The following is a 22112-nucleotide window of genomic DNA, read 5'->3' as shown; positions in this document are numbered from 1 at the left end:
CATCCATCTGCTCATCTCTCTTTGTATTCTATCTTTTTAATTGAAACCAAATATTATCTTTACCCTTTGAATAGGCTTTTTCTTAATTCCCTTTACACTTTATATATTTTCTCTTTTGAGCATCTTTTTTTTTCTTCCTTACAATCCTTTTGCTTCAATTGTATACAAACTTACTTCATATATATACATAACTATATATATATTTCTTCTTCACTCTTCCCCTTTGATCCATGTTCTATAGGTCAAAAACCTAAAAAAATAATTATAAATAGAAAATGTCATTCGACATGACTTTTTCTTCTTCATCTTCCTCAGAACGCCTTTGTTACTTGCAGTGTAATTTTTGCAACACTATTCTAGTGGTAAATACTTCTTAATCCTTCTTCAAACTTGTTTGAATTTTAATTTCTTATTGTGCATATGATAATATATATAATTACTAGGGTTTTAAAACCTTTTGAAGGCTTTTTTAAAAAAAAATATGCATGTTAGTAAAAAAAAAAAATACAAGAAGGGCATATTTTGATTTTAAGCTCATGTGTAATGAGTATGATCATAGATTATTATTATTAAAATTAAAGAATAATATGTTTTTGATAGAGAATATATGTCTTTTTTAGGTTTAAAGTGAAGTAAATATGGATGAAATTCTTCAAACATAATCTTATTGAGATGAAATACTCTTCTTTTATGAATTATAGGGTAAAAAGGATGTATTTGGTTGGATTTATAATCTTCTTTGATATTTTATGTTAATTTTTACTAGATTTCACTTAGGACAAAAAAGGGGTTGTTGGTTTTTTTTTTTTAAGAGTTTTCATTTGTTTGGAAAATCTTGAAAATTTAACTTCAAATGAGTAAAAAAAATAAAAATAGAATTGCTATGATCCAAACTATTGTTCTTCTTCTTTATTCCAAAATTTCACAAATTATTGTACAACTAATTTTGGTGTCATTAGATCTCTTACCTTCAAAAATGAAAAAGAGAAAAAATAAAAAATGGTGGGGTTTTCTGTTCACACATTTTAACACATTTGCCCACTGGATAATCAACTAAAAAAAATAAAATTAAAAATATGTTTTTCTTTTTTTCCCAATTCTTGAGATATCATTAATCTTGTTTCTATTTCTTCAAGAAAAATAATTATGATTGGAATTTGAAACAATTAAGTATTGTTTTATTACTCTTCATTATTTATTTTACTTTTAAAAAAATCATGTATAGAATTGTAGTTCTTTGTTTGAATGAATTATATGATATATAAAAAAGTACTTCGTATATCATATAATTTTGTTTTAATTTATATATTTTTTATTTATTGAAGTTTTCAAGTTCCTTGTATTGGACTGTGATTTCTGTTCTAGTCATGTCATTTTCCTTGTTATCTCTTTAAATTTCTCACTTTCCTAGTGACTGAACAATGGTCAGAAAAAAAGTCAGTAGCACCAAAAGGAAAGGAATTAAAGAGATATGATTATAGATACGATGCTTCATCTTTAATCAGATATCTCGAATTCTACGTAATACATAAAAATAAGGAACACTTCTCCTTTTAAGAGGTCATATGCACACAAATTCTGATTAGTTGGAGCTCCAAAGTTTATACTAAACATCAGATGAATAATAATAATAAAAAAAAGACTACAAAAAAAAGAATAGCCAAAAAAGCTTGTATTTGAAGTTGAGTCTTAAAAATTTGAGGTTTTGAAGTTGTGATTTTTGAAGTTGTATATGGATATGCATTTTACTTTGAAAATTTATAGTTTTCCGAGTGGAAGTTCAAAAAACTCAAAAACTGATCTAGCTTTCACGCACCTCAACTAATTCTACGGAATATCTATCAAATTTTAATGATTTTTTTAGAACAAACAGATATTTAAAAGATAAATTTTAAAAAACTTACTTTCAAAATTTATGGTCAATTGCTAGCTTAAATTATATATAAAGATCCAGATTCAAATTTTAATTTATGTAATATTAAGGGTTTTCACATAGACATAGTGCTGGTTACTACTAGTCAAACTAGAAAGAAGTCTATAGTTTAGTTTTATAAATTGTTACTACTAGTTTATTTAATTTTAAGTAATTGCAAATTGTTATAGTGGTTACACAAATGGTGAATTTAGCCCTTTTAGGAGGATCATCTTTTGCATAAATTTATGTCTAGAACAAGATAAAAGAATTTTAAGTTACATATATTGATTTATTAAAAACGTTAAGAGATTTTGCTCTTTAAAAGTGACAGAGCGTAATAAGTAAATTCTTATAGATTCATCCGAAGGAAATTGGACATGATAATTTTTCATCATCCAGCTCGGACTCTCATGACTATAATTAGTTATTATTCTTTTATTTAATCATTATACGATCGAGATTTACTATAGTTATATGAGATTTTTCGATTAATTTAATCTGATGATATAAAAAATCTATATATTATCAGGTTAGTGTTCCATGCAGCAACATGTTAACCTTAGTGACAGTAAGATGTGGGCATTGTGCAAATATGTTTTCTGTTAATATTGGATCTTTAATTCAAGCTCTCCCCCTTCAAGATGTACAAGTAAGTAAATACATTAATTTTTCTCTCTATTTCATTTTATGTGATATCGACTATATATGCACAGAACATGTACAATCTTTTACGCACTATAACAAGTATTCATAAATTTGTCATAACTTTTTATTAGTGCTCAAACACGAAATACTTAGTTCTATGAATGTTTGCTTCGGATAGGATATAATCAAATATTGATATATCCAGATAATTCGTAAAGGATCAATTCATCGCTTATATCCTTTCCTTTTCAGTTTGTTCCAAAAAACAACACATAATTTTTATATTTAAAGATAATATGAGTTTAAACTTTCCAGTTTAACCCTAATATTTATGATTTTATAATCACATAATATTATGACATGTTTAATATTATAAATTCTTGTCAAAACTAAGAAAAAAAATGTTATATACTTTGTGGGTAATTTCACAATCTCTTTGGTCATGTGCTCTTTTTTTTTTTTTTTCCCTTTTCCTAATTTTGTGGTAAAAAAATAAAGAATCATGTGAAAATTAAAAAAAAAAAAAATTTCCATCACTTTTTTTGTTGGTGGAGGAGAAGAAAGTGTTTTATACTAATTATTACTATGATCATAATAATATTTTTTTTCTTTCTTTTTATCTGACAGAAGCTGCAAAGGCAACAGTACACAAATGTTGAAAATAATTCTAGTAATTATAAAGCTTATGGTTCTTCATCATCATCATCTTCCTCCAAGTTCAACAGATATTCTTCCATTGTTTCTCCTGAATTTGAACCTAGAATCCCTCCGATTCATCGTAAGCGCTCTCTCTCTCTGTTAATAAATCACTACACGTTAACTATATGTAATCGTTCATAATAAGTGGAACGAACAGATTACAACTTGAAAAATAAGACAGTTAACCTGGTACAAGTACAACATATTGAAATTTAAGTTATACTATTAGTGTATAAGTTAAATATTTTGTTGAATTGTTGTTTGCAACATGTCCTTCCAAAGTGTCATTAACTTACAACCGGCTACAAGGTCAATTTAAATCAAGTTAAGATGTTTAAATATGTAATTATAAAATTGTATCTATGTATTATATGTCTTTAAGTTATATATATATTTATTGATTGTAGCAGATAATCTGAGTTATTTATAAGATTACAAATTCAATATTATAAGGAGTTTTACATGAAGATATTTTTGAGATGATCTAATAATATAAAATAGCATTTACACTGTTATTGTACATAATTTAAACAAGATTTGTATACTCAGTGTCTGACTTAGAATTTTCATCAAGGTGATTCGAAAATGAAAATACAGTACTTGAGGTTTGAATTTAAAATATCAAAAAAAAAATTAAACCCCCTAAATCATTGAGCTAATCTCTACTTTTATGTTCAAACAATTCAAACTCTCTATATATACAATATGATTTTTTATCGAAAAAATTGAATAAAACATCTTTGCATCCCTAGATTTATAGTATGAAAAGGGAGGAGATATAATTGACTATAATATTTGGACTGCATGAAGTTTCCTCTTCACTTATGACAACTGAAGTTGATTGTGACATAACATTTGTATCCAACTCATCAATAACATGATAATTATTAGGGTCCTTTGGTTGCTGGTCAAGAAGATGCCAATTCATTTATTAAAATTAATATATATAGTTAATATATAGTATGTTTGGTGTGATTATTCAAGCGCATCAAGTATAGTGTTTGGCTATTATTTTATAAATAAATAAATCCTATATAATTAATTTTTACATTTATAATACCTTTATAATTCTAACTAGCAACTAAACGATCACACACTTAGATCATCATATATTTATTTGGTATAATTTTCAAATAACAATCGTATAAATCAAAAACACTTTTAAACAACAACGAATTAAGCTAAAGTTTTATTTACGAATTTGGAAAAAATCAATAGTTTTGATCAAAATCTTGTATTTATGTTAGTAAATAAACTTAAAAGGTACATAGATAAGTACTAAATACGTTATCTTTTCTACAATTAAAAATTTATAAACTCAAAATCTTAAATCCGTCTCTAATTTTTTCATATATCAAACTATGCAGCACCAGAAAAAAGACAACGTGTTCCTTCTGCCTACAATCGATTCATCAAGTAAGTTTTTCTCTCCTTGGGGTGGGGGAGGGGGGGGGGGTTGAAAAGACAAATATTATACATGTAATATTATAATGTTAAGTTAATTTATTCGTTCGAGTAATATAAGTGAATTCAGAATTTTATGTTTATGCGTTTTATTTACTGAGATTTTAATAGATTATAATACATTTTAACAAAAATACGAAATTTGAGACTAAAGGTACTGAGTTTTACCTAATTTGAGAACTTTTATTGTGGATTTTCCCCTATCTAGTTACCCCCTCTCTTGCCACCTAATTTGCAATTCATCTATATTTATTGGTTCATGGTTCATTATTTGTATGTGATATGCATGTCTCACATACTCAGTACATTTAAAGTATTGATCGCATATTTTTTAAGCTATATTATTTATGTTTTGAATGTGTATAGGGAAGAGATCCAAAGGATAAAGGCCACCAATCCTGAAATTAGCCATCGTGAAGCTTTTAGCACTGCTGCCAAAAATGTAAGTCCTCCTTTAATCAAAAGTCTCGAGCTTAAATTGTGAAAGTAGAAAAATCTTCAGTGAAAAACGTTTTTCTTATTAATAGACATTACACAATGAAAATGGGAATTAGTATGGATACCTATAAGGAGTGAAGCATGGGGACTGCTGGGAGAGTCTTTTTAAAAAGATGACTTGTTGGATGGTCGGGCGTTCACTTTTTTATGTCTTTGATTTCTTAGGTGAAAATCTTACTTCGCAACTGACACCAATTATACAAGAGTCAATGATCAAAATTAAACACACGTGAACTATAATTTTTGCTTTCATATCACAATTATATATCCATTGTTTCTTTTACCTATCTAAATTTATCAGTTTAAGTTCTTTGTATTAAAACACACTTTGATGTTGAATTGGTCAAATATTTGAAACCAATCGACAACAGGTGTGTACGTGTTTGATCATTAACTCGCAAAAAATGATAAGTTAAATATGCATAATACATAAATATGACCCTTAATTTGATTTCAGCTGGCAGCTAGAATTTAACTTTGAGTGTGCACACGTAGACATTTAAACTTGTATAAAATTGAACCAATAGACACATCCATCCTACATGACAATTTTGTATCCTACATGACGTCCTACGTGTATTATGCCACATAGGACACCTGTGTCTATTTGTGCACACCCAAAATTGAAGGGCATATATTGTTGACCAGGTTTTAGCAAGGTGTGAATGAAAAATGAGAATGAGAAATAGTTGAATGACATATTTATATATTATACTATCATTTAAATATATTTTTGACAATTAACTCATTGTGACAGACAAAGAATAAAACAATAAAAGAAGAAATGAAAATAACTTGTTGCATGTGGAATATTTAGACTGTCCACAAAAGAAAAATTATGGTAGGGACAAACAGGAATGGCCACTAAAATAGAAGAAATTAAAAAAGAGAAATATCTTTTTCAAGATTTTATCTTTTATGTATATTTGCTATTTTTGCAGTGGGCACATTTTCCACATATTCACTTTGGACTTAAGCTGGAGGGCAACAAATAGTGCATCTTGAGGGAAAAAAAACTTTAATATATATAATATATGCATGTCTTTATATTGTTTTCGTCGAGGGTTATCATAAATAATATTTCTATCTCTTCAAAATAGAGTAAAATCTGGATATGTATTACCCTCTCTAGATTCTACTTATAAAAATATACTGAATATGTTATTGTTATTGTAATCGTCGTCTTAATATTATTTTCAAGTTGTGAAAGTCTCCTTATGTGACACATTTCGTTTTGTTTGCCTTAATTTTGGTTAATTTAAATGTTGTGTTTCTAACTAGCTATTTTCAATGTTTTTATTCAATAATAACATACACTCTCTTGTGACTTTTTTATACTCATTTGTCCCATTTTATGTAATGTTATTATTATTATTATTCGGGGAGCTTAAATTTTTTAAAATATTTTAGTTACTACTATTGTGACCACTTATACATAATATATACGTTAAGTAGTAAACATAATTTCAAATATTAAAATTTTATTTTTTAAAAATAAAAACAATTTAATATGATAAAATTTGCACAAAATATGATATAATTTAACCAATGTATTTTTAATCCAGTCACCTTAAATGAAAAAATAATAATCTTACGCCTTTGATAAATTATATTTTTTTCAACATGTAATTAACTTATAGAAATAATGTTCATAGGACATTTTTCAGTCTTATTTATTGAAAAATAGTCACTATTATAGAGAAATTCTAGCTATTTCATGAATTAAAAAATGGTTATTCGTGAATTTAATTTTACCCTACACAATTTAGATTCTCACTAAAATTCCACTTTAAATAACTTGGGACTAATTTACAAACATAGCCACATGGTAAATATATAGTATACTACAATGAACACAAAATTCAAATATTTTGATAAATAGGTGGATGATATATCGGGAATAGATTTTCACAAAAAAAAAAAAAACAACTACATTAAATTGAACCTAATAATGTTGTATGTATTGTCAAATCAAGATATTAGACATAAATCAACTGTAGGACAATAAATGTATATCGTGTATATAAAAAATTTATCAAAATAAAGTTAAATAAAACATATTTTTCTTGTCATATTAGATATTTAGATAATTGCAAAATTTAAATTTCATATCATAGATTTGGTTTGGGGGGGGGGGGGGGGGTAAAAAAATTACAAAAAAACTTTTTAGTTCAAGACAAGTCATTTTCATGTGTCATAGTTAGTAAAAAAAAAAACCCAAATTTTTATGCCACTTCCAAACATATATATACCCAACACTAATAAAACACAAATAAAAACATATAGCAGCTTTAAACGAAAGGTTTTCTTCCCAACATTCTCCTCAAATTTACTAGATGGGAACATATCACCCCCCCCCCCCCCCCCCCCCCCCCCCCCTCCCCCCTCCCAATCTTTATTTTGCTGGTGTTCGATATTTATTTTATGATTTAAGTTAATTAAGTGGATGTTTGGTCGTAAGATTTGAGCGTTAATTTGAAGTTTTAATTTGTGATCAGTATTTATTTATGAAATTTGTACATTATTTTAATTTTTATAATTTGTTTGACCATAAGATTTTGAAGGATTAATTTGAAGTTTTGAGTTGAAATCAACGTGTTTACGAAATTTGCGCACAACTAACTTCAATTTTAAATCTCAAATTCTTCAAAAGTAGGATTTGAAGGATTAATTTGAAGTTTTGAGTTGAAATCAACGTGTTTACGAATTTTGCGCACAACTAACTTCAATTTTAAATCTCAAATTCTTCAAAATAGGTTTACATTTTGTAAGAAATAAAAAAAATATTCATCACTTTAAATTTTACAAAAAAAAAAAGATTTGATGCTCGACATGAATAAAAATTGTTACTACTAATTAACAGTTTTGTCAAATTATGTGTTATTTGAAAGTTTCTGACCACAAATATTTATTTATAAAAGGAATTTGAAGATATATCAATTATTAATGTGAGGTCTTAGAATATTTTGGTACCTTGTCTATGGGTTATGATCGGTTCATTTGGTAAGGCTATATAAGAGGTAGAGAAATTTTGCAAATTGTGGGGTTTTCATGCTTCCAAAGAAAAAAAAGTGCAGCTTATAAAAATTCAAATAATATATATCCAAACAAATTTTCAACTTCAAATTGGCATAATTTCAAATCACATCCAAATGAATAATTCAGATTTATGCTGAAATTCCCAATTTGGATACTATATATGTGTCAAACTAGTTTTTCACTAAAAAAACTTCAAAATAGACTTAATAAAAAACACAAGGTAAAAAAAAATATGAACGGAATATATATATATATTAGAGGAAATAAACTTATTCTTACCAAAAGCAACTCCACAAATTTACATTTATTTGAACTCCTAAATCATTTGTCCATGTGAAAAAAGAATAAAAAAATAAATAACATCTTCTCTTCTCTATAATTTAGGGGGAATTAGTAGTAGAGATGGATATAAAACTTAAATTTTTTGGGTTTAATTAAAAAAAATTATTGTAATGTATTTGATTTATTAGGTTCACAATTTATTTTTATATATTAATTTAATGAATTAATAAACAATAATATAAATAATACTTGATAAATTATTATTATATACATATATTATTTTTGTGGGTTTTTTTTTTCAACAAATGAAATGACTACGTACTAGAAAGTGTCAATTGACTTTTGTCAGTTGGACACAATTATCAATCTGTTGCTATACCTTTATATTTTCTTTTTAGTTTAAATTCTTTTTTTTTTAAATACTTTTAACCAACATTGATCTCTTTTTAGACAATTGTGCTGCTTTTTAAAAAAAGTGAATAAGTTATGATTGGTGAATAGAGCAAAATAAGTATTCCCTACATCCTAAATTAAGTGTCGCTTTATCAAAAATTACGTTCATTATCATATTAATAAATATAGTATATAGTTTCTCTTGAAAATTTATAATTTGGATAAACATGGTAATTTTTTGTTTTAAATTTTTAAGATGATATTTATTTTGAAATTATATATATTTTTAAAGATAACACTTATTTTGAGATGAAGAAAATAATATTGTACATATTTTTATTTTACCTTTCTTTGATTTTCCTTTTTCTTCAAACAAATTTTGCCTTTTCTTCTGAATTCATGCTAATTTGAATTTGCATTAAAAAGTCTTATTTGAATGCTCAATGGTCATGTACACATCATTTTTCCTAAGTGGTGTCGTAATTAGGATTTTAATTTTTGCTTAGAACACTTTATTTTTCAAAATGCCTTTAAACTATTTATTAGAGTAGTATTATTTTTGTTTTAAAAAATGAATTTTGAACCTATGGATTAGTTTTGTCAGTGAATCAAGAAAAACTTTCTTGACTAACATTGCCATTTATATAAATATATATATATACACGACATTGTCATATTTTTCAATTTTGAGTGTATACAAATAAAAATTTAAATTTGTGACAAATAAATACACTCGTCCTATATAACTAATTTGCATTGTACCATGAGGAATACATATTATGCATTTATATTTATTTTACAAATATTTCCTATTCTTATATTATTTATGTACGAATATATTTTTAAAAAATCTACAAAAATTAGCATCGAGATGACATCACTTCACGTAATGTGTCATATGTATATATCCAATCTTCTAGCTGATAAAATGTTCTTTATAGCAAGAACATAAAATCTCTGAGTAAGAAGGAAAGAAAGTGTCGAGATGACATCGCTTCACGTAATGTGTCATGTGTATCCAATCTTCTAGCTGATAAAATGTTCATTAAAGCAAATTTGAACATAAAATATCTGATTAAGAAGGAAAGAATACTTATCGTTATTTTCTCAATTCCATGATAGCAAGTTGATGTTTATGACTAGACTACATAGGTGTGGGGGGGTGCGGGAATAATATATAAAGGTTGCAGAATCTGATATGTCAAATCTTATAGTTGGTATTTTGGAAGGTAGTGGATGTTGCTGTTGGCCAGTAGAGGTAGGGCTAAAACACTTTCATTTACACACTATTAGTTTGTCATGTCAAAAATTAAGTTGCAAAGACAAAGAGCCCAAAGTTGTTGTAGATCACTTTTTCTTTTTGATTTCACACTTTGATGTTTGATATCAATTTGTTAATTTGGAGCACATTATTTGTTTGACGAAGTTTAAGAATAAAAAAGAATATTTGTTCACTCGATCAATAATATCGAGTCGAATCTGATGTATCAAGGAATTTGTTTATTTTATCGGTGGAATTAATTTGGTTCACAATATAATGCTTAATAAAGGAAAAACATTTTATACTATAGTTATGCTTTTAGTTCTAATTTATGTGAAATTATTTGTTTGACGAAGTTTAAAAATGAAAAAGAATATTTGTTTATTCGATTAGTAATATCGAGTTGAGTATGATGTATCAAGGAATTTGTTCCATTTTATCGGTGGAATTAAAAAGTCCCGCGAATTAACTTGAATTACAAATGTGGTTCTGATTGGTATATATTAACTACATCTTTTAGGCCTAACTCATTATTCTTTACCTTAAGACCAAATTGACTATTGGATAGTGAAAATAATAAGTGTTCCGATGCTATTTCATGTAATAGAATCACCTTTGATTGAATTATTGTGTGAAAACACTAGTGCGAGACAATCTACGACTCATTTATGTAGTTTACACACTTTTGTACTTTTGAAACTTGCAGTAAGAAATAAGTCATAAATAATTGTGTGTAAACGACATTCTAGAAGCAAAGTTTTCCGATTGCCTAATGATATCAAGGTTTAATTGAGTAGTGTTTTCATTGAAGCACTGTTTCTTCCTCTTTGATACCATCATAGTACATATATACTTTGATGGTATCAAGTAGTAAATGCAAATTAGTAGTTAAAAACAAGAGGTATGAAAGTAAGAAATAGCCGCTTGTAAATTATATCTCTTTTTGGGGTACAAGTGTTCTTTCCCCAAATATTTTGTCAAATGGTCCGTGAAGGCTATTTCGATCATTAAATGATATACATTCCGCCAGCCCAAATTCAACAGTCCGGCCCAAATCAAGCCACAATTTTAAGGGCCCAATCCATTCTACATCTTCATATGGGCCAAATCATTCATTTAGTTTTTGTGCATTCTGATACATAAAAATATCAATTATATACTCTTATCTGAATTTCCATTTGAACATGATAGTTACTTCCTCAGTTTCTATTTATATGTCACAATTTTAAATTTCACGTCTTTTAACAAATTAGATAAGTTTATCATTATATCCTTATTTAGGGCCTGAGATTTCATAATATGATTTCATATCGCATGACCAAACGGGACGTTAAAGAATATGGGATTCCATCTCATGATATGAAATTATGAGATGAAATCAAAATAAAATTGCGTATCCAAACGCATTTCATCTCATGATTTCATATCGTGAAATTGGTATCGCATGACCAAACACCTACTTAATATAGTCTTTTGGAGTCATTTTGACTGGTAAGTACATGAGAAAATCCACCATTCCAATGGAGTACTCCTTTACATCAAAATTTACAATCTAATGTGTTAATGGGTCCCCACTACCCCTCCCCCACCCACCACAATGTCATACAAGGTTGGCTGTCTCTCTTTAACTCCACATTTCAATTTTAGGAGAGTGGCAAGCTGGCAGTTGAGGAGTGGGTAGTTAGCTCAGCTAATAGTACACCACCCTATTATATTTCAAGCAAATTTTTCATTGTACCTTGTTAGATAGCCAACATTCTTTCACAATTCTTCTTTGGAGGTATACTATATTTCCAAAATTTTCAACCCCATTTCAAGATTTTCCCTATACTCAAACCCCATTATCATAAAGTTTCAATTTTTATCAAGAAAATGAGAGCTGCTTCAGTATTTGGTGGTGTGTTCCTTGTGTTGGCAGTGTATTGTGGGTTGGACCCTTTTAAGCATAGTGCAATTTCTGAGTTCCCAAATTTTGAGTCTTTTAAGGTTGAGATGCCAGCTTGGTCTGAAATCCCAGTTGAAAAAGATTCACAAAATTTGCTTCAGAAATCTGAAATTAAGTTCTTGGATCAAATTCAGGGGCCAGAAAGTATTGTTTTTGATCCTCAGGGTAGAGGACCTTATACAGGGATAGCTGATGGAAGAGTTGTGTTTTGGGATGGTGAAAAATGGAATGATTTTGCTTATACCTCAGCTAATAGGTGACTTTTTTTTTTCCCTTTCCCTCTTAGGTTATGGTTCTTGGTTCAAATTTCTTGTTTGTTGTGATTATGCCTTTATTATTATGTTTACAAGCCGTAGAAATATCCTCTTGCAGAAATGTAGTGTAAGACTGCCTACAATAGACCCTTATGGTTTGGCCCTTCCCTGAACCCTGCACATAGCGGGAGCTTTAGTGCACCGGACTTCCCTATTTGGTTGTGTTGTGTTCTCATTATAATGATCTTGTGAAAGAAAAAACAAGAGGTGTAGTCAAAGGTGGCTTAAGCCCTGAAGTGAGGTGCAAAATATGTTGAGCTCTTCAACGCTCTTAGCGCGCGATTCAATGTTGTTATAATGCTAAATGTTATTAAGGCATCTCTAATATTAAATGTTATGATTCAAGATTGATGGGCTACTAGAACAGTTGGAAACACGTGCTAATCGTGGCAGCAATACTATGTTAGCTCTAATCATGTGGCTCAATTGCTTAAACCTGTCTGACCAGTGTAGAATTCAATCATCACCTTCGGGAAATTGCATTACTGGTTAATGTTCATACCTATTCCTACCTGATTAATAGACTTAAACAGTTCAATGTGGACCATGACGTCGGTTCTTATGCATTGTTGATCACGGGGTTAAAGAAGGTACAAGCTAGGATCACATTTCAACAATTGTCTTCACGCTACTAAAATTCAGTGTTCTGCTTTAGGAAGAAAAGCGACACTGTCACATAAACATGTTTCCTTCTTTATTGTTAAGTCCTTTAGGACTGTTGTGGTCTTGTGGAGTATCATTATCAATAAGAATGTTAAAAGGTTGAAGATGATAACGTCCTGCTTGCTTTCTGTTTTCTGAATTTTCAGGTCAGGCTTGTGTGATCCAAAACCATCGCCGTTGAGCTATATGAAGAACGAGCACATCTGTGGTAGGCCTTTGGGGTTACGGTTTGACAAAAGAACAGGTGACTTATATATTGCAGATGCATATTTGGGGTTAATGAAGGTAGGCCCTGAAGGTGGATTAGCAGAATCTTTGACAACTGAGGCTGAGGGGATACCTATAGGATTTGCAAATGACTTGGATGTTGATGATGAAGGGAATGTTTATTTTACGGATAGCAGCACAAAGTACCAACGCAGGTAGATCATGAATGTGCCATTTCTTTTAGTGCTCTAGATTTCTTAACATGTTGATTGGCATAAATTCAAGAGTGCGATTCGATTATGATGTGATCTGGAAAATGAGTTTTGTTAAACTGGTGTACTTGTAGACTATAGTTACATACCATAATTTGACCCTGAACAATTTCTTTTCTATTAGCATAGTGATTCAACCTCCATGCTCTCCTGTCTAGGTCATGTCCTCGGTGAATTGAAGTTGTGTTGTCTTGTCTAACCACATCTCCCAATTCTTCCTCGGTCTACCTCTACTTCTCCTTAGGCCTATCACTGCCATCCTTTCGCACCTCTTCACCGGGGCGTCTGTGATCCTCTCGTTACTTGCCCGAAACCATCTCAGCCTTGCTTCCTGCATCTTGTCACCACTAAGGCCATAGCCCATACCCACCTTGCCCATGTATCCTCCTTCCTAATTTTGTCTCTCCTAGTAGGCCCACAATCCATCTAAGCATGTCATTTCCGCTACTTTCATTTGCTGGACGTGTGAGTTCTTGAATGGCCAACACTCAACCCCGTACGAGTTACGACATAGTTGGTCTAATAACCACTTCATAAAACTTACCTTTAAGTCTTGGTGTTACGTTCTTATTAGTGCCAAAAAATGGACGACAGAAGAAATACTTCTTATCAATCAACAAAACCTTAATCCTAAACTAATTAGGTTGACTATATGGATTTTCTACAAACACAGATGTATATATTCTGCTTTATTCGAGTTCATTTCATTCCAGTACTAATAATCTTATTTTTTTAAGGGAAAATAGCGGTTTCCTAAAGTTAAGAGACTCTAAAAAAACCAATTCTAATGTAAGCCTAACAATGACTAAGCCTTAATCTCCAATAGTTGTTACATCTTTATGGATTCTTTGTTTATCATTATATTTTGTTCTTAGCTAAGTTTGCGTCAACACTTGGGGGTCATTTGGTATGATATCTGAATTGTCTGCATTTACGCTCCAAAATTCTGTGTAATCTTAAAAGTTTATTGCAATTTTTACTAGATCATCTTCAATACAGAATTTGTTGTGCTTCATTCGGTTAAAATTGTACAACTCACACCGTTTCCTTTACAGGAATTTTGTACAGCTGGTTTTCTCAGCAGAAGATAGTGGGAAGGTTCTCAAATACAATCCTAGGACGAAAGAAACCACTGTTCTTATTCGCAACCTTCAATTCCCAAATGGTCTATCACTAAGCAAGGATGGTTCCTTCTTTATATTTTGCGAAGGTTCCAAGGGCAGGTGACTTTCTTGCCTTTAGCTATCAGGATGTTTATAGTATTATGATCCAGTTATTTACCACTCTGCTTTGATATGCCTTTCCTTGAGTCGAGTGTCTATCGGAAACAACCTCTCTACCTCTCAAGGTAGGGGTAAGGTGCGTGGTACGAAATTGTATTGATAATGCAAAAAGTGGCTACAATAACTTGAAATTCAACCCTGGTTTATGCATTGTTACTATTGCCTATATATGTGCATGAGCATTACAATCTGCATCGGAGATACAGACACAAATACTATGCACAGTATGGAACAATGATAGACGTAGAATTATTACGGACTACTTTCAGCTTTTATAATACATGTTCTGAGATATCTGCATTCATTTCTCTATTTTCTTTTCTTAAAACATCTCCTTTATTCCTCACTGCTTTGAAATGCCTTTCCTTGAGCCCTGAGGGTCTATCGGATACTACCTCTCTACCTCCCAAGATAGGGGTAGGGTGTGTGTATACTTAATCTCAATCCTCCCCAGACTCTACTTGTGGAATTACACTGGTTATGTTGTTGTTGTAAAGCATCTCCTTTATGTTGAATTGCCTTAAAATCGTTAAAGTGTACATTCAATTAGATAGTTCCTATGATATTATTTCTTAGTATTATTGAAAAATGAAATATTTTACTTTGTTGTAGGTTACGAAAGTACTGGCTGAAAGGTGAGAAAGCCGGGACATCAGAGGTAATAGCAATCCTCCCAGGATATCCAGACAACGTAAGAGCAAACGAAAGAAACGAGTTTTGGGTAGCAATCCACTGTCGTCGTACCATTTACAGTTACATAAACGCCATATACCCTCAACTCCGTCAATTCTTGCTGAAGCTTCCTATCTCTGCAAAGCTCCAATACCTCATCCACATTGGTGGCAGGTTCACTGCAGTTGTTGTGAGGTACAGCTCCGAGGGCAAACTGTTGCAGATATTGGAAGATCGACAAGGGAAAGTCGTTAGAGCTGTCAGCGAGGTAGAGGAGAGGGATGGGAAGCTTTGGATGGGAAGTGTTCTGATGTCTTTCATTTCAGTTTATCAACTAGAATGAACTCTTGAGCTTTTGCTTTTGGAAAAGACTCATTTTACTTGAGAGTTGTTTGTAGCATTTATTTTAAATAAAGGTTTGATAGTGGCGTACACAGAACTTGTTGTAAGCTAAGTCGTTATTTAAAGATGTGTGGACAAATCAGAGATGAAAAATGAAACACGATTTATGTATATCGCTATAACATCAATTACCTCTCTTTTGAAAAAGACTCATTTTACTTGGAGTTGTTTGTAGCATCTATCTAAAATAAATGGCGTACCTAAAATTTGTTGTAAGTTATGTAGGCATCTAAAGAAGTGTAAACAAATTAGAGATGAAATTTGCACTATAAAAGAGAACATGATTTAAGTATATCGTTATAACATTTCTTAACGAGTTTTAATTCCTAAAAATATATTCACAAACTCAAATATACATCTTACAAGTAACTCACAAGTAGTTCAAACAGATAATTTACAATCAACTTAATCAAGATGTCATGATTCAAAGAAAATAAATAATGTCACGATTCATGTTAAGAGTCCGGCACCAAAACAAACACCTTTTAAATCCTAAACACCAAAAGGGGCCCTCTCTAAAAACACATATTAAAATGGACAGTTCGCTCATTTATGGACGAACTATAACTACCATCTATTAACACTGTCATTTCCGTTAACTCCAAATTCATCCAAAATAATATCGCATAAACTTTAAAGAGCGAACTACAATCCTTTTAATTAACTCCTCACGTGAATAATATATTAATCTCTTTATACTTGTTGATTGTGTACTTGCACTATAATTTTTATTTATATACCAAAAAAAGTAGATTTAATAAAAATAACTTATGATGAATTATCAATGTAAGACTTTTCAACGCAAATTTAAATTTAATCAGGCTTTAATGTGGATTATCGGACACTTAAAAAAAAACACCTTATGAACACTTATAAAGAGAGAATTTAACAATTAGGCCAAAAGAACAACTAAAGCCATGGCTGAAGAAGACTCTGTATCCAAGTCTTTCTTAAGGAGACACTGGGAAGGATACAAGGAGTTTTGGGGTGAGAGATTCTCCTTCTTGGAAAACTATTCAAGGTTCATCAAACGCGATAAGCCATTACCGTCGTGGTCTGAAGCTGATGTGGAGGAGTTCATTGCTTCTGAGCCAGTTCATGGACCAACAGTATGCATTCATTTCCAATTTGGGATAAAGATATATTTTTTTCTAAATTTTTACGTTATTGGGTGTTTTCCCTATCTGGGTTTTCATTGATTTGGCTATTGTTTTGATCTGTATGTTTTTTTATGTGCATTTACAGTTATTTGGGTGTTTTCCTATCTGGGTTTTCATTGATTTTGCTGTTGTTTTGATCTATACGTTTATATCTTTATGCCCTTTTAGCTTTGTGTGTTGATTTTGATTTGATGTCGAGGAGTTTATTGCTTTCTGACCCAGTTCATGGACCAATTGTATGCTTTCATTTCTGATTTGTTCTATCTTTTTGCTAAATATATTGTATGTGCATCTACAGTTATTTGGGTGTTTCCCCTGTCTGGATTTTCATTGATTTAGCTATTCTTTTCTGTTTGTATACCTTTTTTGAGTTTTTCTCTGTATGTGTGTTGAAGCTGATGTTGAGGAGTTCATTGTTTTAGTCCAGGAAGTTCTTTCATTTCCGATTGTTCTTTGTTTTTTTCTAAATTTTATGTGCATTTACAGTTATTTGGGGTTTTCCGTACCTGTGTTTTCATTGATTTAGCTATTTTTTTGATCCATTTGTTTCTGTTGTTATGCCCTTTTAGCTTTTAGATTGGTAGATGCTCTTTGATTTTGGATTGAGTCAATGCGTTGTGCTCGTTTCTTGGGTATATGGCAATATCATTCTCTGTCTATGTCTGTTTGCTGTTGTTTTAACATCTTTTTCTTGGGGCGGGTAAGTTTTGGAGAAAATGGAGTTCTGTAGTCATTGTCCCTTTGAGCTCTTTTGTTGCATAGCAAAATTTTAGTACAGAAACTTAGGGCTGTAATATCGTTTGACGAGGAGAACTTGCTTTAGGATGTTGTTATGCATAGAGTGCCTCCATTACTATTGGCTGCTTGTTTGATTTTGGTAACGTTGGGGTCTTTGGTGTTTAATTAGACTTCCTTTAATTGCTTGAGTAACAAAAGCATTTCTTTTCATTCGAATTGCGATTTATCCATTCTGTTCAAGTTTGAACTTAGTACGTATTTCTTGAATCTTCGAAGTGCATGTTTCCTATGATTAAGTAACTGCATCATGACTGTTCTTGTGATGATTAACTTGGCTCTGTTGCATTTGCATTTTCTGCCAAATTTACTATGTAAACTTTGCTTTCTTTTGTTCTGGTTACCTGCTAGTTTAGGATTACTTTTATTGCCTGTACCATGCCTTGGTGGTCAATTTTAATCCTTCATATTTCTTGGGGGATCTAAGCTAGCCATATGTTTAAGACATTTGTTGGTTTTGTACCTTTTGGCTCTTGATTTCTGTGTTTTGTGATCTTTAAAGCTGACTCTTCAATAGCCTGAAATTTTAGGGAATTCTTTTTAATCAAGGAGAAAGAGTTTGTTGGGAGTTAATTGTTGGAGAAACCTTGTAATATATGAAGGCACTGTATAAACTATTAGCATATTTTGGGGTTGTGCTTCACATATCGATCCCGAGCGTAATAAATAAAATGGCTGCAGTGAGAATGGCTACATGCTTTATTCACTTTATTAAAAAATGGCTTTATGCTTTATTAAGACCTTATCTTTCCTAATTGGAAAAGGCTTTTCCTTGCGAGGGGAAAAAGGAAATGTGGAAGGCAACATGGAAGAGGGATTGAGCGACATGGAAGTAATGAGAGATATTTCCTTTCTTTTGTGTCATTCAGAAGAATGCAGGAAAGAGTGATAGAATTCTCTCTCTTTAATAGTTGAATGATTTTTTAGTTAATGATTCTTATTCAATTTCTCTTTCTTTTTATAATCAGGCAAGCAAAAATTTCTATCCTTTGTCTCACTGCACTTGTTCCAAGTACAGATGACAAGGAGAGGAGATAGAATATGATATAGCGGGGCAATTACCGTTTCTTAGAAAGACATTTCTTTTGCTCTATCAAAATAAATAAATAAAAGAAAGAATGTTTCTTGATAGCTGACACTGTATGTATGAGGATTCCCTCATATTTGTGTATCCTACCCCGTCCTGTACGAAAAGAATGACATTTATTAATCTACGACAGACGCTTACTCCTTCATCTTGTTCCTTTCACTCCAAAATTTATGTTTGGAGTTAATGGTGCAATGTCTTCGTTTTTACCATCTATTTGGTTTGCTAAATTCTAGAAAGATTACTTAACTAGTCTGGTCTCTATCACTTATTTGGGCATAATGAGAGCATCTACTTGTTTTTCTCTTGGATTGTCTATTTGCCTGAGTGCACACAAGGACATGCCTAATTTTACTCATGATATTGCTTTCTTAACGCTAAGAAGTTGCACATGTGCTTTATTTTCCTTCTTTTTTTATCTGTCCCTAGAGCCCTGCTGATGCTGTTTCCTTTCAGTATCCCCAGTAACCATTATGTTCCTCTATTTTTTCCTTTTCGTAAGTGGAGCTGATGAGCTTTTTAATACTATTCTTTCCAGCTGAAGACTGCTAGGGAAGCAGCAAAGTTTGGTGCTGTAGGAGGCCTACTTGGAGCTGTTTCAACTGCAGGAGTTACATGGAAGTACTCAAGGAGTCTGCATGGTATGTTAGGTTTTTGACAACGACTCCCCTCCCTCCATCCTCCCCTCCCCATGAAAGAAAGGTACTCATGTGTTTTTCCAGTTTACACCGCGAGAATGCTACTACAACTGAGAGCCTGAAGCTTTGGGGATAAGTTCTTATAATGTTGCATCCACTCTTGCTTTATTAATTGGTTTCCTCTCGTCTATGTCCATGATCGGATGATTCAGACTCGTGAAGATTTGACGCCCCTTATTGTTTATGTATATACATTTATACCTCATGATCAGAATTTGACTGTTTACTAGTTCATTCATTAGGATTTCAAATGTTGTATTTTGATCAATTTCACTGAGTGCCATCTTTGCTTGATTCAATGGCTTCCCAATTAACCAACTACAACATACCTAGTGTAGTCACAAAGTGAGGTCTGGGAGGGTAGAGTGTTTGCAGTCCTTACCCCTACCTCAGAGGTAGAGTGGCTTCCCAATCAACCATGCATGAAAATGTCTGTTGAATTATTTTCCCGAATATAATTTGTGAATGGCAACGAGAGAAAGGAGCATAGCAAGTTAATCTTTTCCTAAGAACCAAGAATTTGGCAGAAGCCTTTAACATTAAGGTGGTTGATTTGGTTGTTTAATGTCATTGCATTTCATAGGTACTGCATTGTCCCTTGGAGCTGGAGCCGTCTTTGGCTGGACATTTGGACAGGAAGTTGCCAACCACTGGCTGCAGCTATACAGGATGGATACAATGGCTTCACAGGTTAAGTTCATGGAATGGTGGCAGAACAAAGTTGAAGGACAGTCTTAATTTTCGCTTCCGGTACGAGATTTGAAGAAACAAAAATCTGGATTTGCTTGTTATAGCGCCAAACACAAACGTTTTGTTATTGGCAATAAAAATCTGTGAGACAGTGTTCAAGTTGTATCTGGTGACTTGAAATTTTTGTGCTCTAGGTAGTTTTTGACTATGAGATTCTTGATGTTTGTTTGCCTACAAAATGGCTATAATGAAATGCAATTATGGCAGTTTTCTTTGAAGTTTAAAGGTGCAAGTCATTGGTCCTTCAAATAAAAATAGTTGATTTTTACCCCTTTCAATGGATTAATTTTTAATTTTTACTCTTTTAACAATCGAACAAAAATTAAATGGTAAATGATTTCGTAGACAGCCGACTGTCATGTTTGAGAAAATAATATGTACAAATGAAACTATCATAATAATGAGTAATATAAATGGAAGTCAATAAAAATTGATAGAGAGTAGAAAAGATATATCAGAAAGATGTATGTATTAAAACTCAATTTTATTAAAGTTTAAGTACACACATTCACTTATTGTCCGCAAAAAAGTCTCAAAAGATCAACTATCTGCCGTCAGTAAAACCTCAACTAGCAACAAACAACTAGATCTCAAAAGATCAACTATCTGCCGTTAGTAAAAGCTCAACTAGCAACAAACAACTAACTGCAGTTAGTAAAAACTCATTCACTTATTGTCCGCAAAAAAATCTCAAAAGATCAACTAGCTGTCATCAGTAAAAGCTCAACTAGCAACAGACAACTAGCTGCAGTCAGTAAAAACTCAACTAGCAGCATAAAATATATCCAGACTACTTTTATTTTTATAATATTATTTTTATCTCTAAAACGTCAATAAGTATGGGATAATTTGTTCTTACAACATTATTTTTTCTTCTCTCTCAAACCTCATTCAAACCACAAACATGTTGTTTTCTTTGACATTGATTTTGATAATGATAAGAAGTTACCTGTAAGATGTATTTGAGATGACATTCTTAAATAATATAATTTTTTTAATTAATCTCAGATAGTAATATTATTATTTATAAAATTAAAAATGGATTCTAGTTAAAAAATTGGTAGTCATGTGTTTGTAATATATTACCTTAGATATTGTTGTAGAAACATTATTTGTTAATACAAAGAGTAAATTTATTTAAATCAAAGTTATAAAATATTTGAGGTAAAATATAGATAGGTTCAATTATGGTGCTCTAGTTGAAGCATCTAAGTTTCTTTTTATAAATAATCCTAAGCCTTCGGACAAAAATGTTAAAATGTTGGTGAATATATCACAAATTATAATTGAAGATAAAATAAATAAAAATATTCAGACTAAGACGTTTAAATCTCAAATTTTTAAGGATATTCAAGCTCAATGTGGTATAATCTACACTAATTAGCACTATAGCTCTCGACTTGTCCCCTCCAGAATATATTCCAACATCATTATCATATAACTCAAACAACTTTGGATTAGTTGAAAAGTCTAAAATTCTACCAAAAGAACACCTTCCTTCAATATAAAATTAATTACTCTTTTTTATATCATGAATAAGTTGAAGACTTTGAACAACTTTTTTTGTTTCAACTCTCTCTTTCACTATACAATTCTCAAAATATAAACACAATATAATATTTCTAATGCACTTTGTAGAAATCTCACATAAAGTATAGAGAATCAAGG

General features: G+C 31.0%; 3 protein-coding genes across 3 annotated transcripts; all 3 read left to right on the top strand.

Moving 5' to 3' along the window:
• Positions 1 to 186: 186 nt before the first annotated feature.
• On the top strand, positions 187 to 6228 carry LOC102605344 (putative axial regulator YABBY 2). The gene is made up of 6 exons (XM_006340253.2): positions 187 to 362; positions 2445 to 2564; positions 3188 to 3338; positions 4627 to 4675; positions 5090 to 5165; positions 6163 to 6228. Exons 1-6 carry the CDS (start codon positions 276 to 278, stop codon positions 6214 to 6216), a joined length of 537 nt encoding a protein of 178 aa, XP_006340315.1. The 5' UTR covers positions 187 to 275; the 3' UTR covers positions 6217 to 6228.
• Positions 6229 to 11834: 5606 nt separating this feature from the next.
• LOC102605007 (protein STRICTOSIDINE SYNTHASE-LIKE 3-like) lies at positions 11835 to 16082 on the top strand. The gene is made up of 4 exons (XM_006340252.2): positions 11835 to 12397; positions 13265 to 13540; positions 14653 to 14820; positions 15493 to 16082. The coding sequence occupies exons 1-4, from the start codon at positions 12069 to 12071 to the stop codon at positions 15893 to 15895; spliced, it is 1176 nt and encodes a 391-aa protein (XP_006340314.1). The 5' UTR covers positions 11835 to 12068; the 3' UTR covers positions 15896 to 16082.
• A 753-nt stretch (positions 16083 to 16835) lies between these two features.
• Positions 16836 to 20662, top strand: LOC102604663 (succinate dehydrogenase subunit 6, mitochondrial-like). Its single transcript, XM_006340251.1, has 3 exons — positions 16836 to 17063; positions 19535 to 19637; positions 20278 to 20662. The coding sequence occupies exons 1-3, from the start codon at positions 16872 to 16874 to the stop codon at positions 20430 to 20432; spliced, it is 450 nt and encodes a 149-aa protein (XP_006340313.1). The 5' UTR covers positions 16836 to 16871; the 3' UTR covers positions 20433 to 20662.
• Positions 20663 to 22112: the final 1450 nt, after the last annotated feature.

Source organism: Solanum tuberosum, unplaced genomic scaffold, assembly GCF_000226075.1.
Source record: "Solanum tuberosum cultivar DM 1-3 516 R44 unplaced genomic scaffold, SolTub_3.0 scf00017, whole genome shotgun sequence".
Classification (NCBI taxonomy): Eukaryota; Viridiplantae; Streptophyta; class Magnoliopsida; order Solanales; family Solanaceae; genus Solanum; species Solanum tuberosum.
The sequence above is the reverse complement of the archived record's forward strand: the minus strand, read 5'-3'. Positions and strand labels throughout refer to the sequence as shown.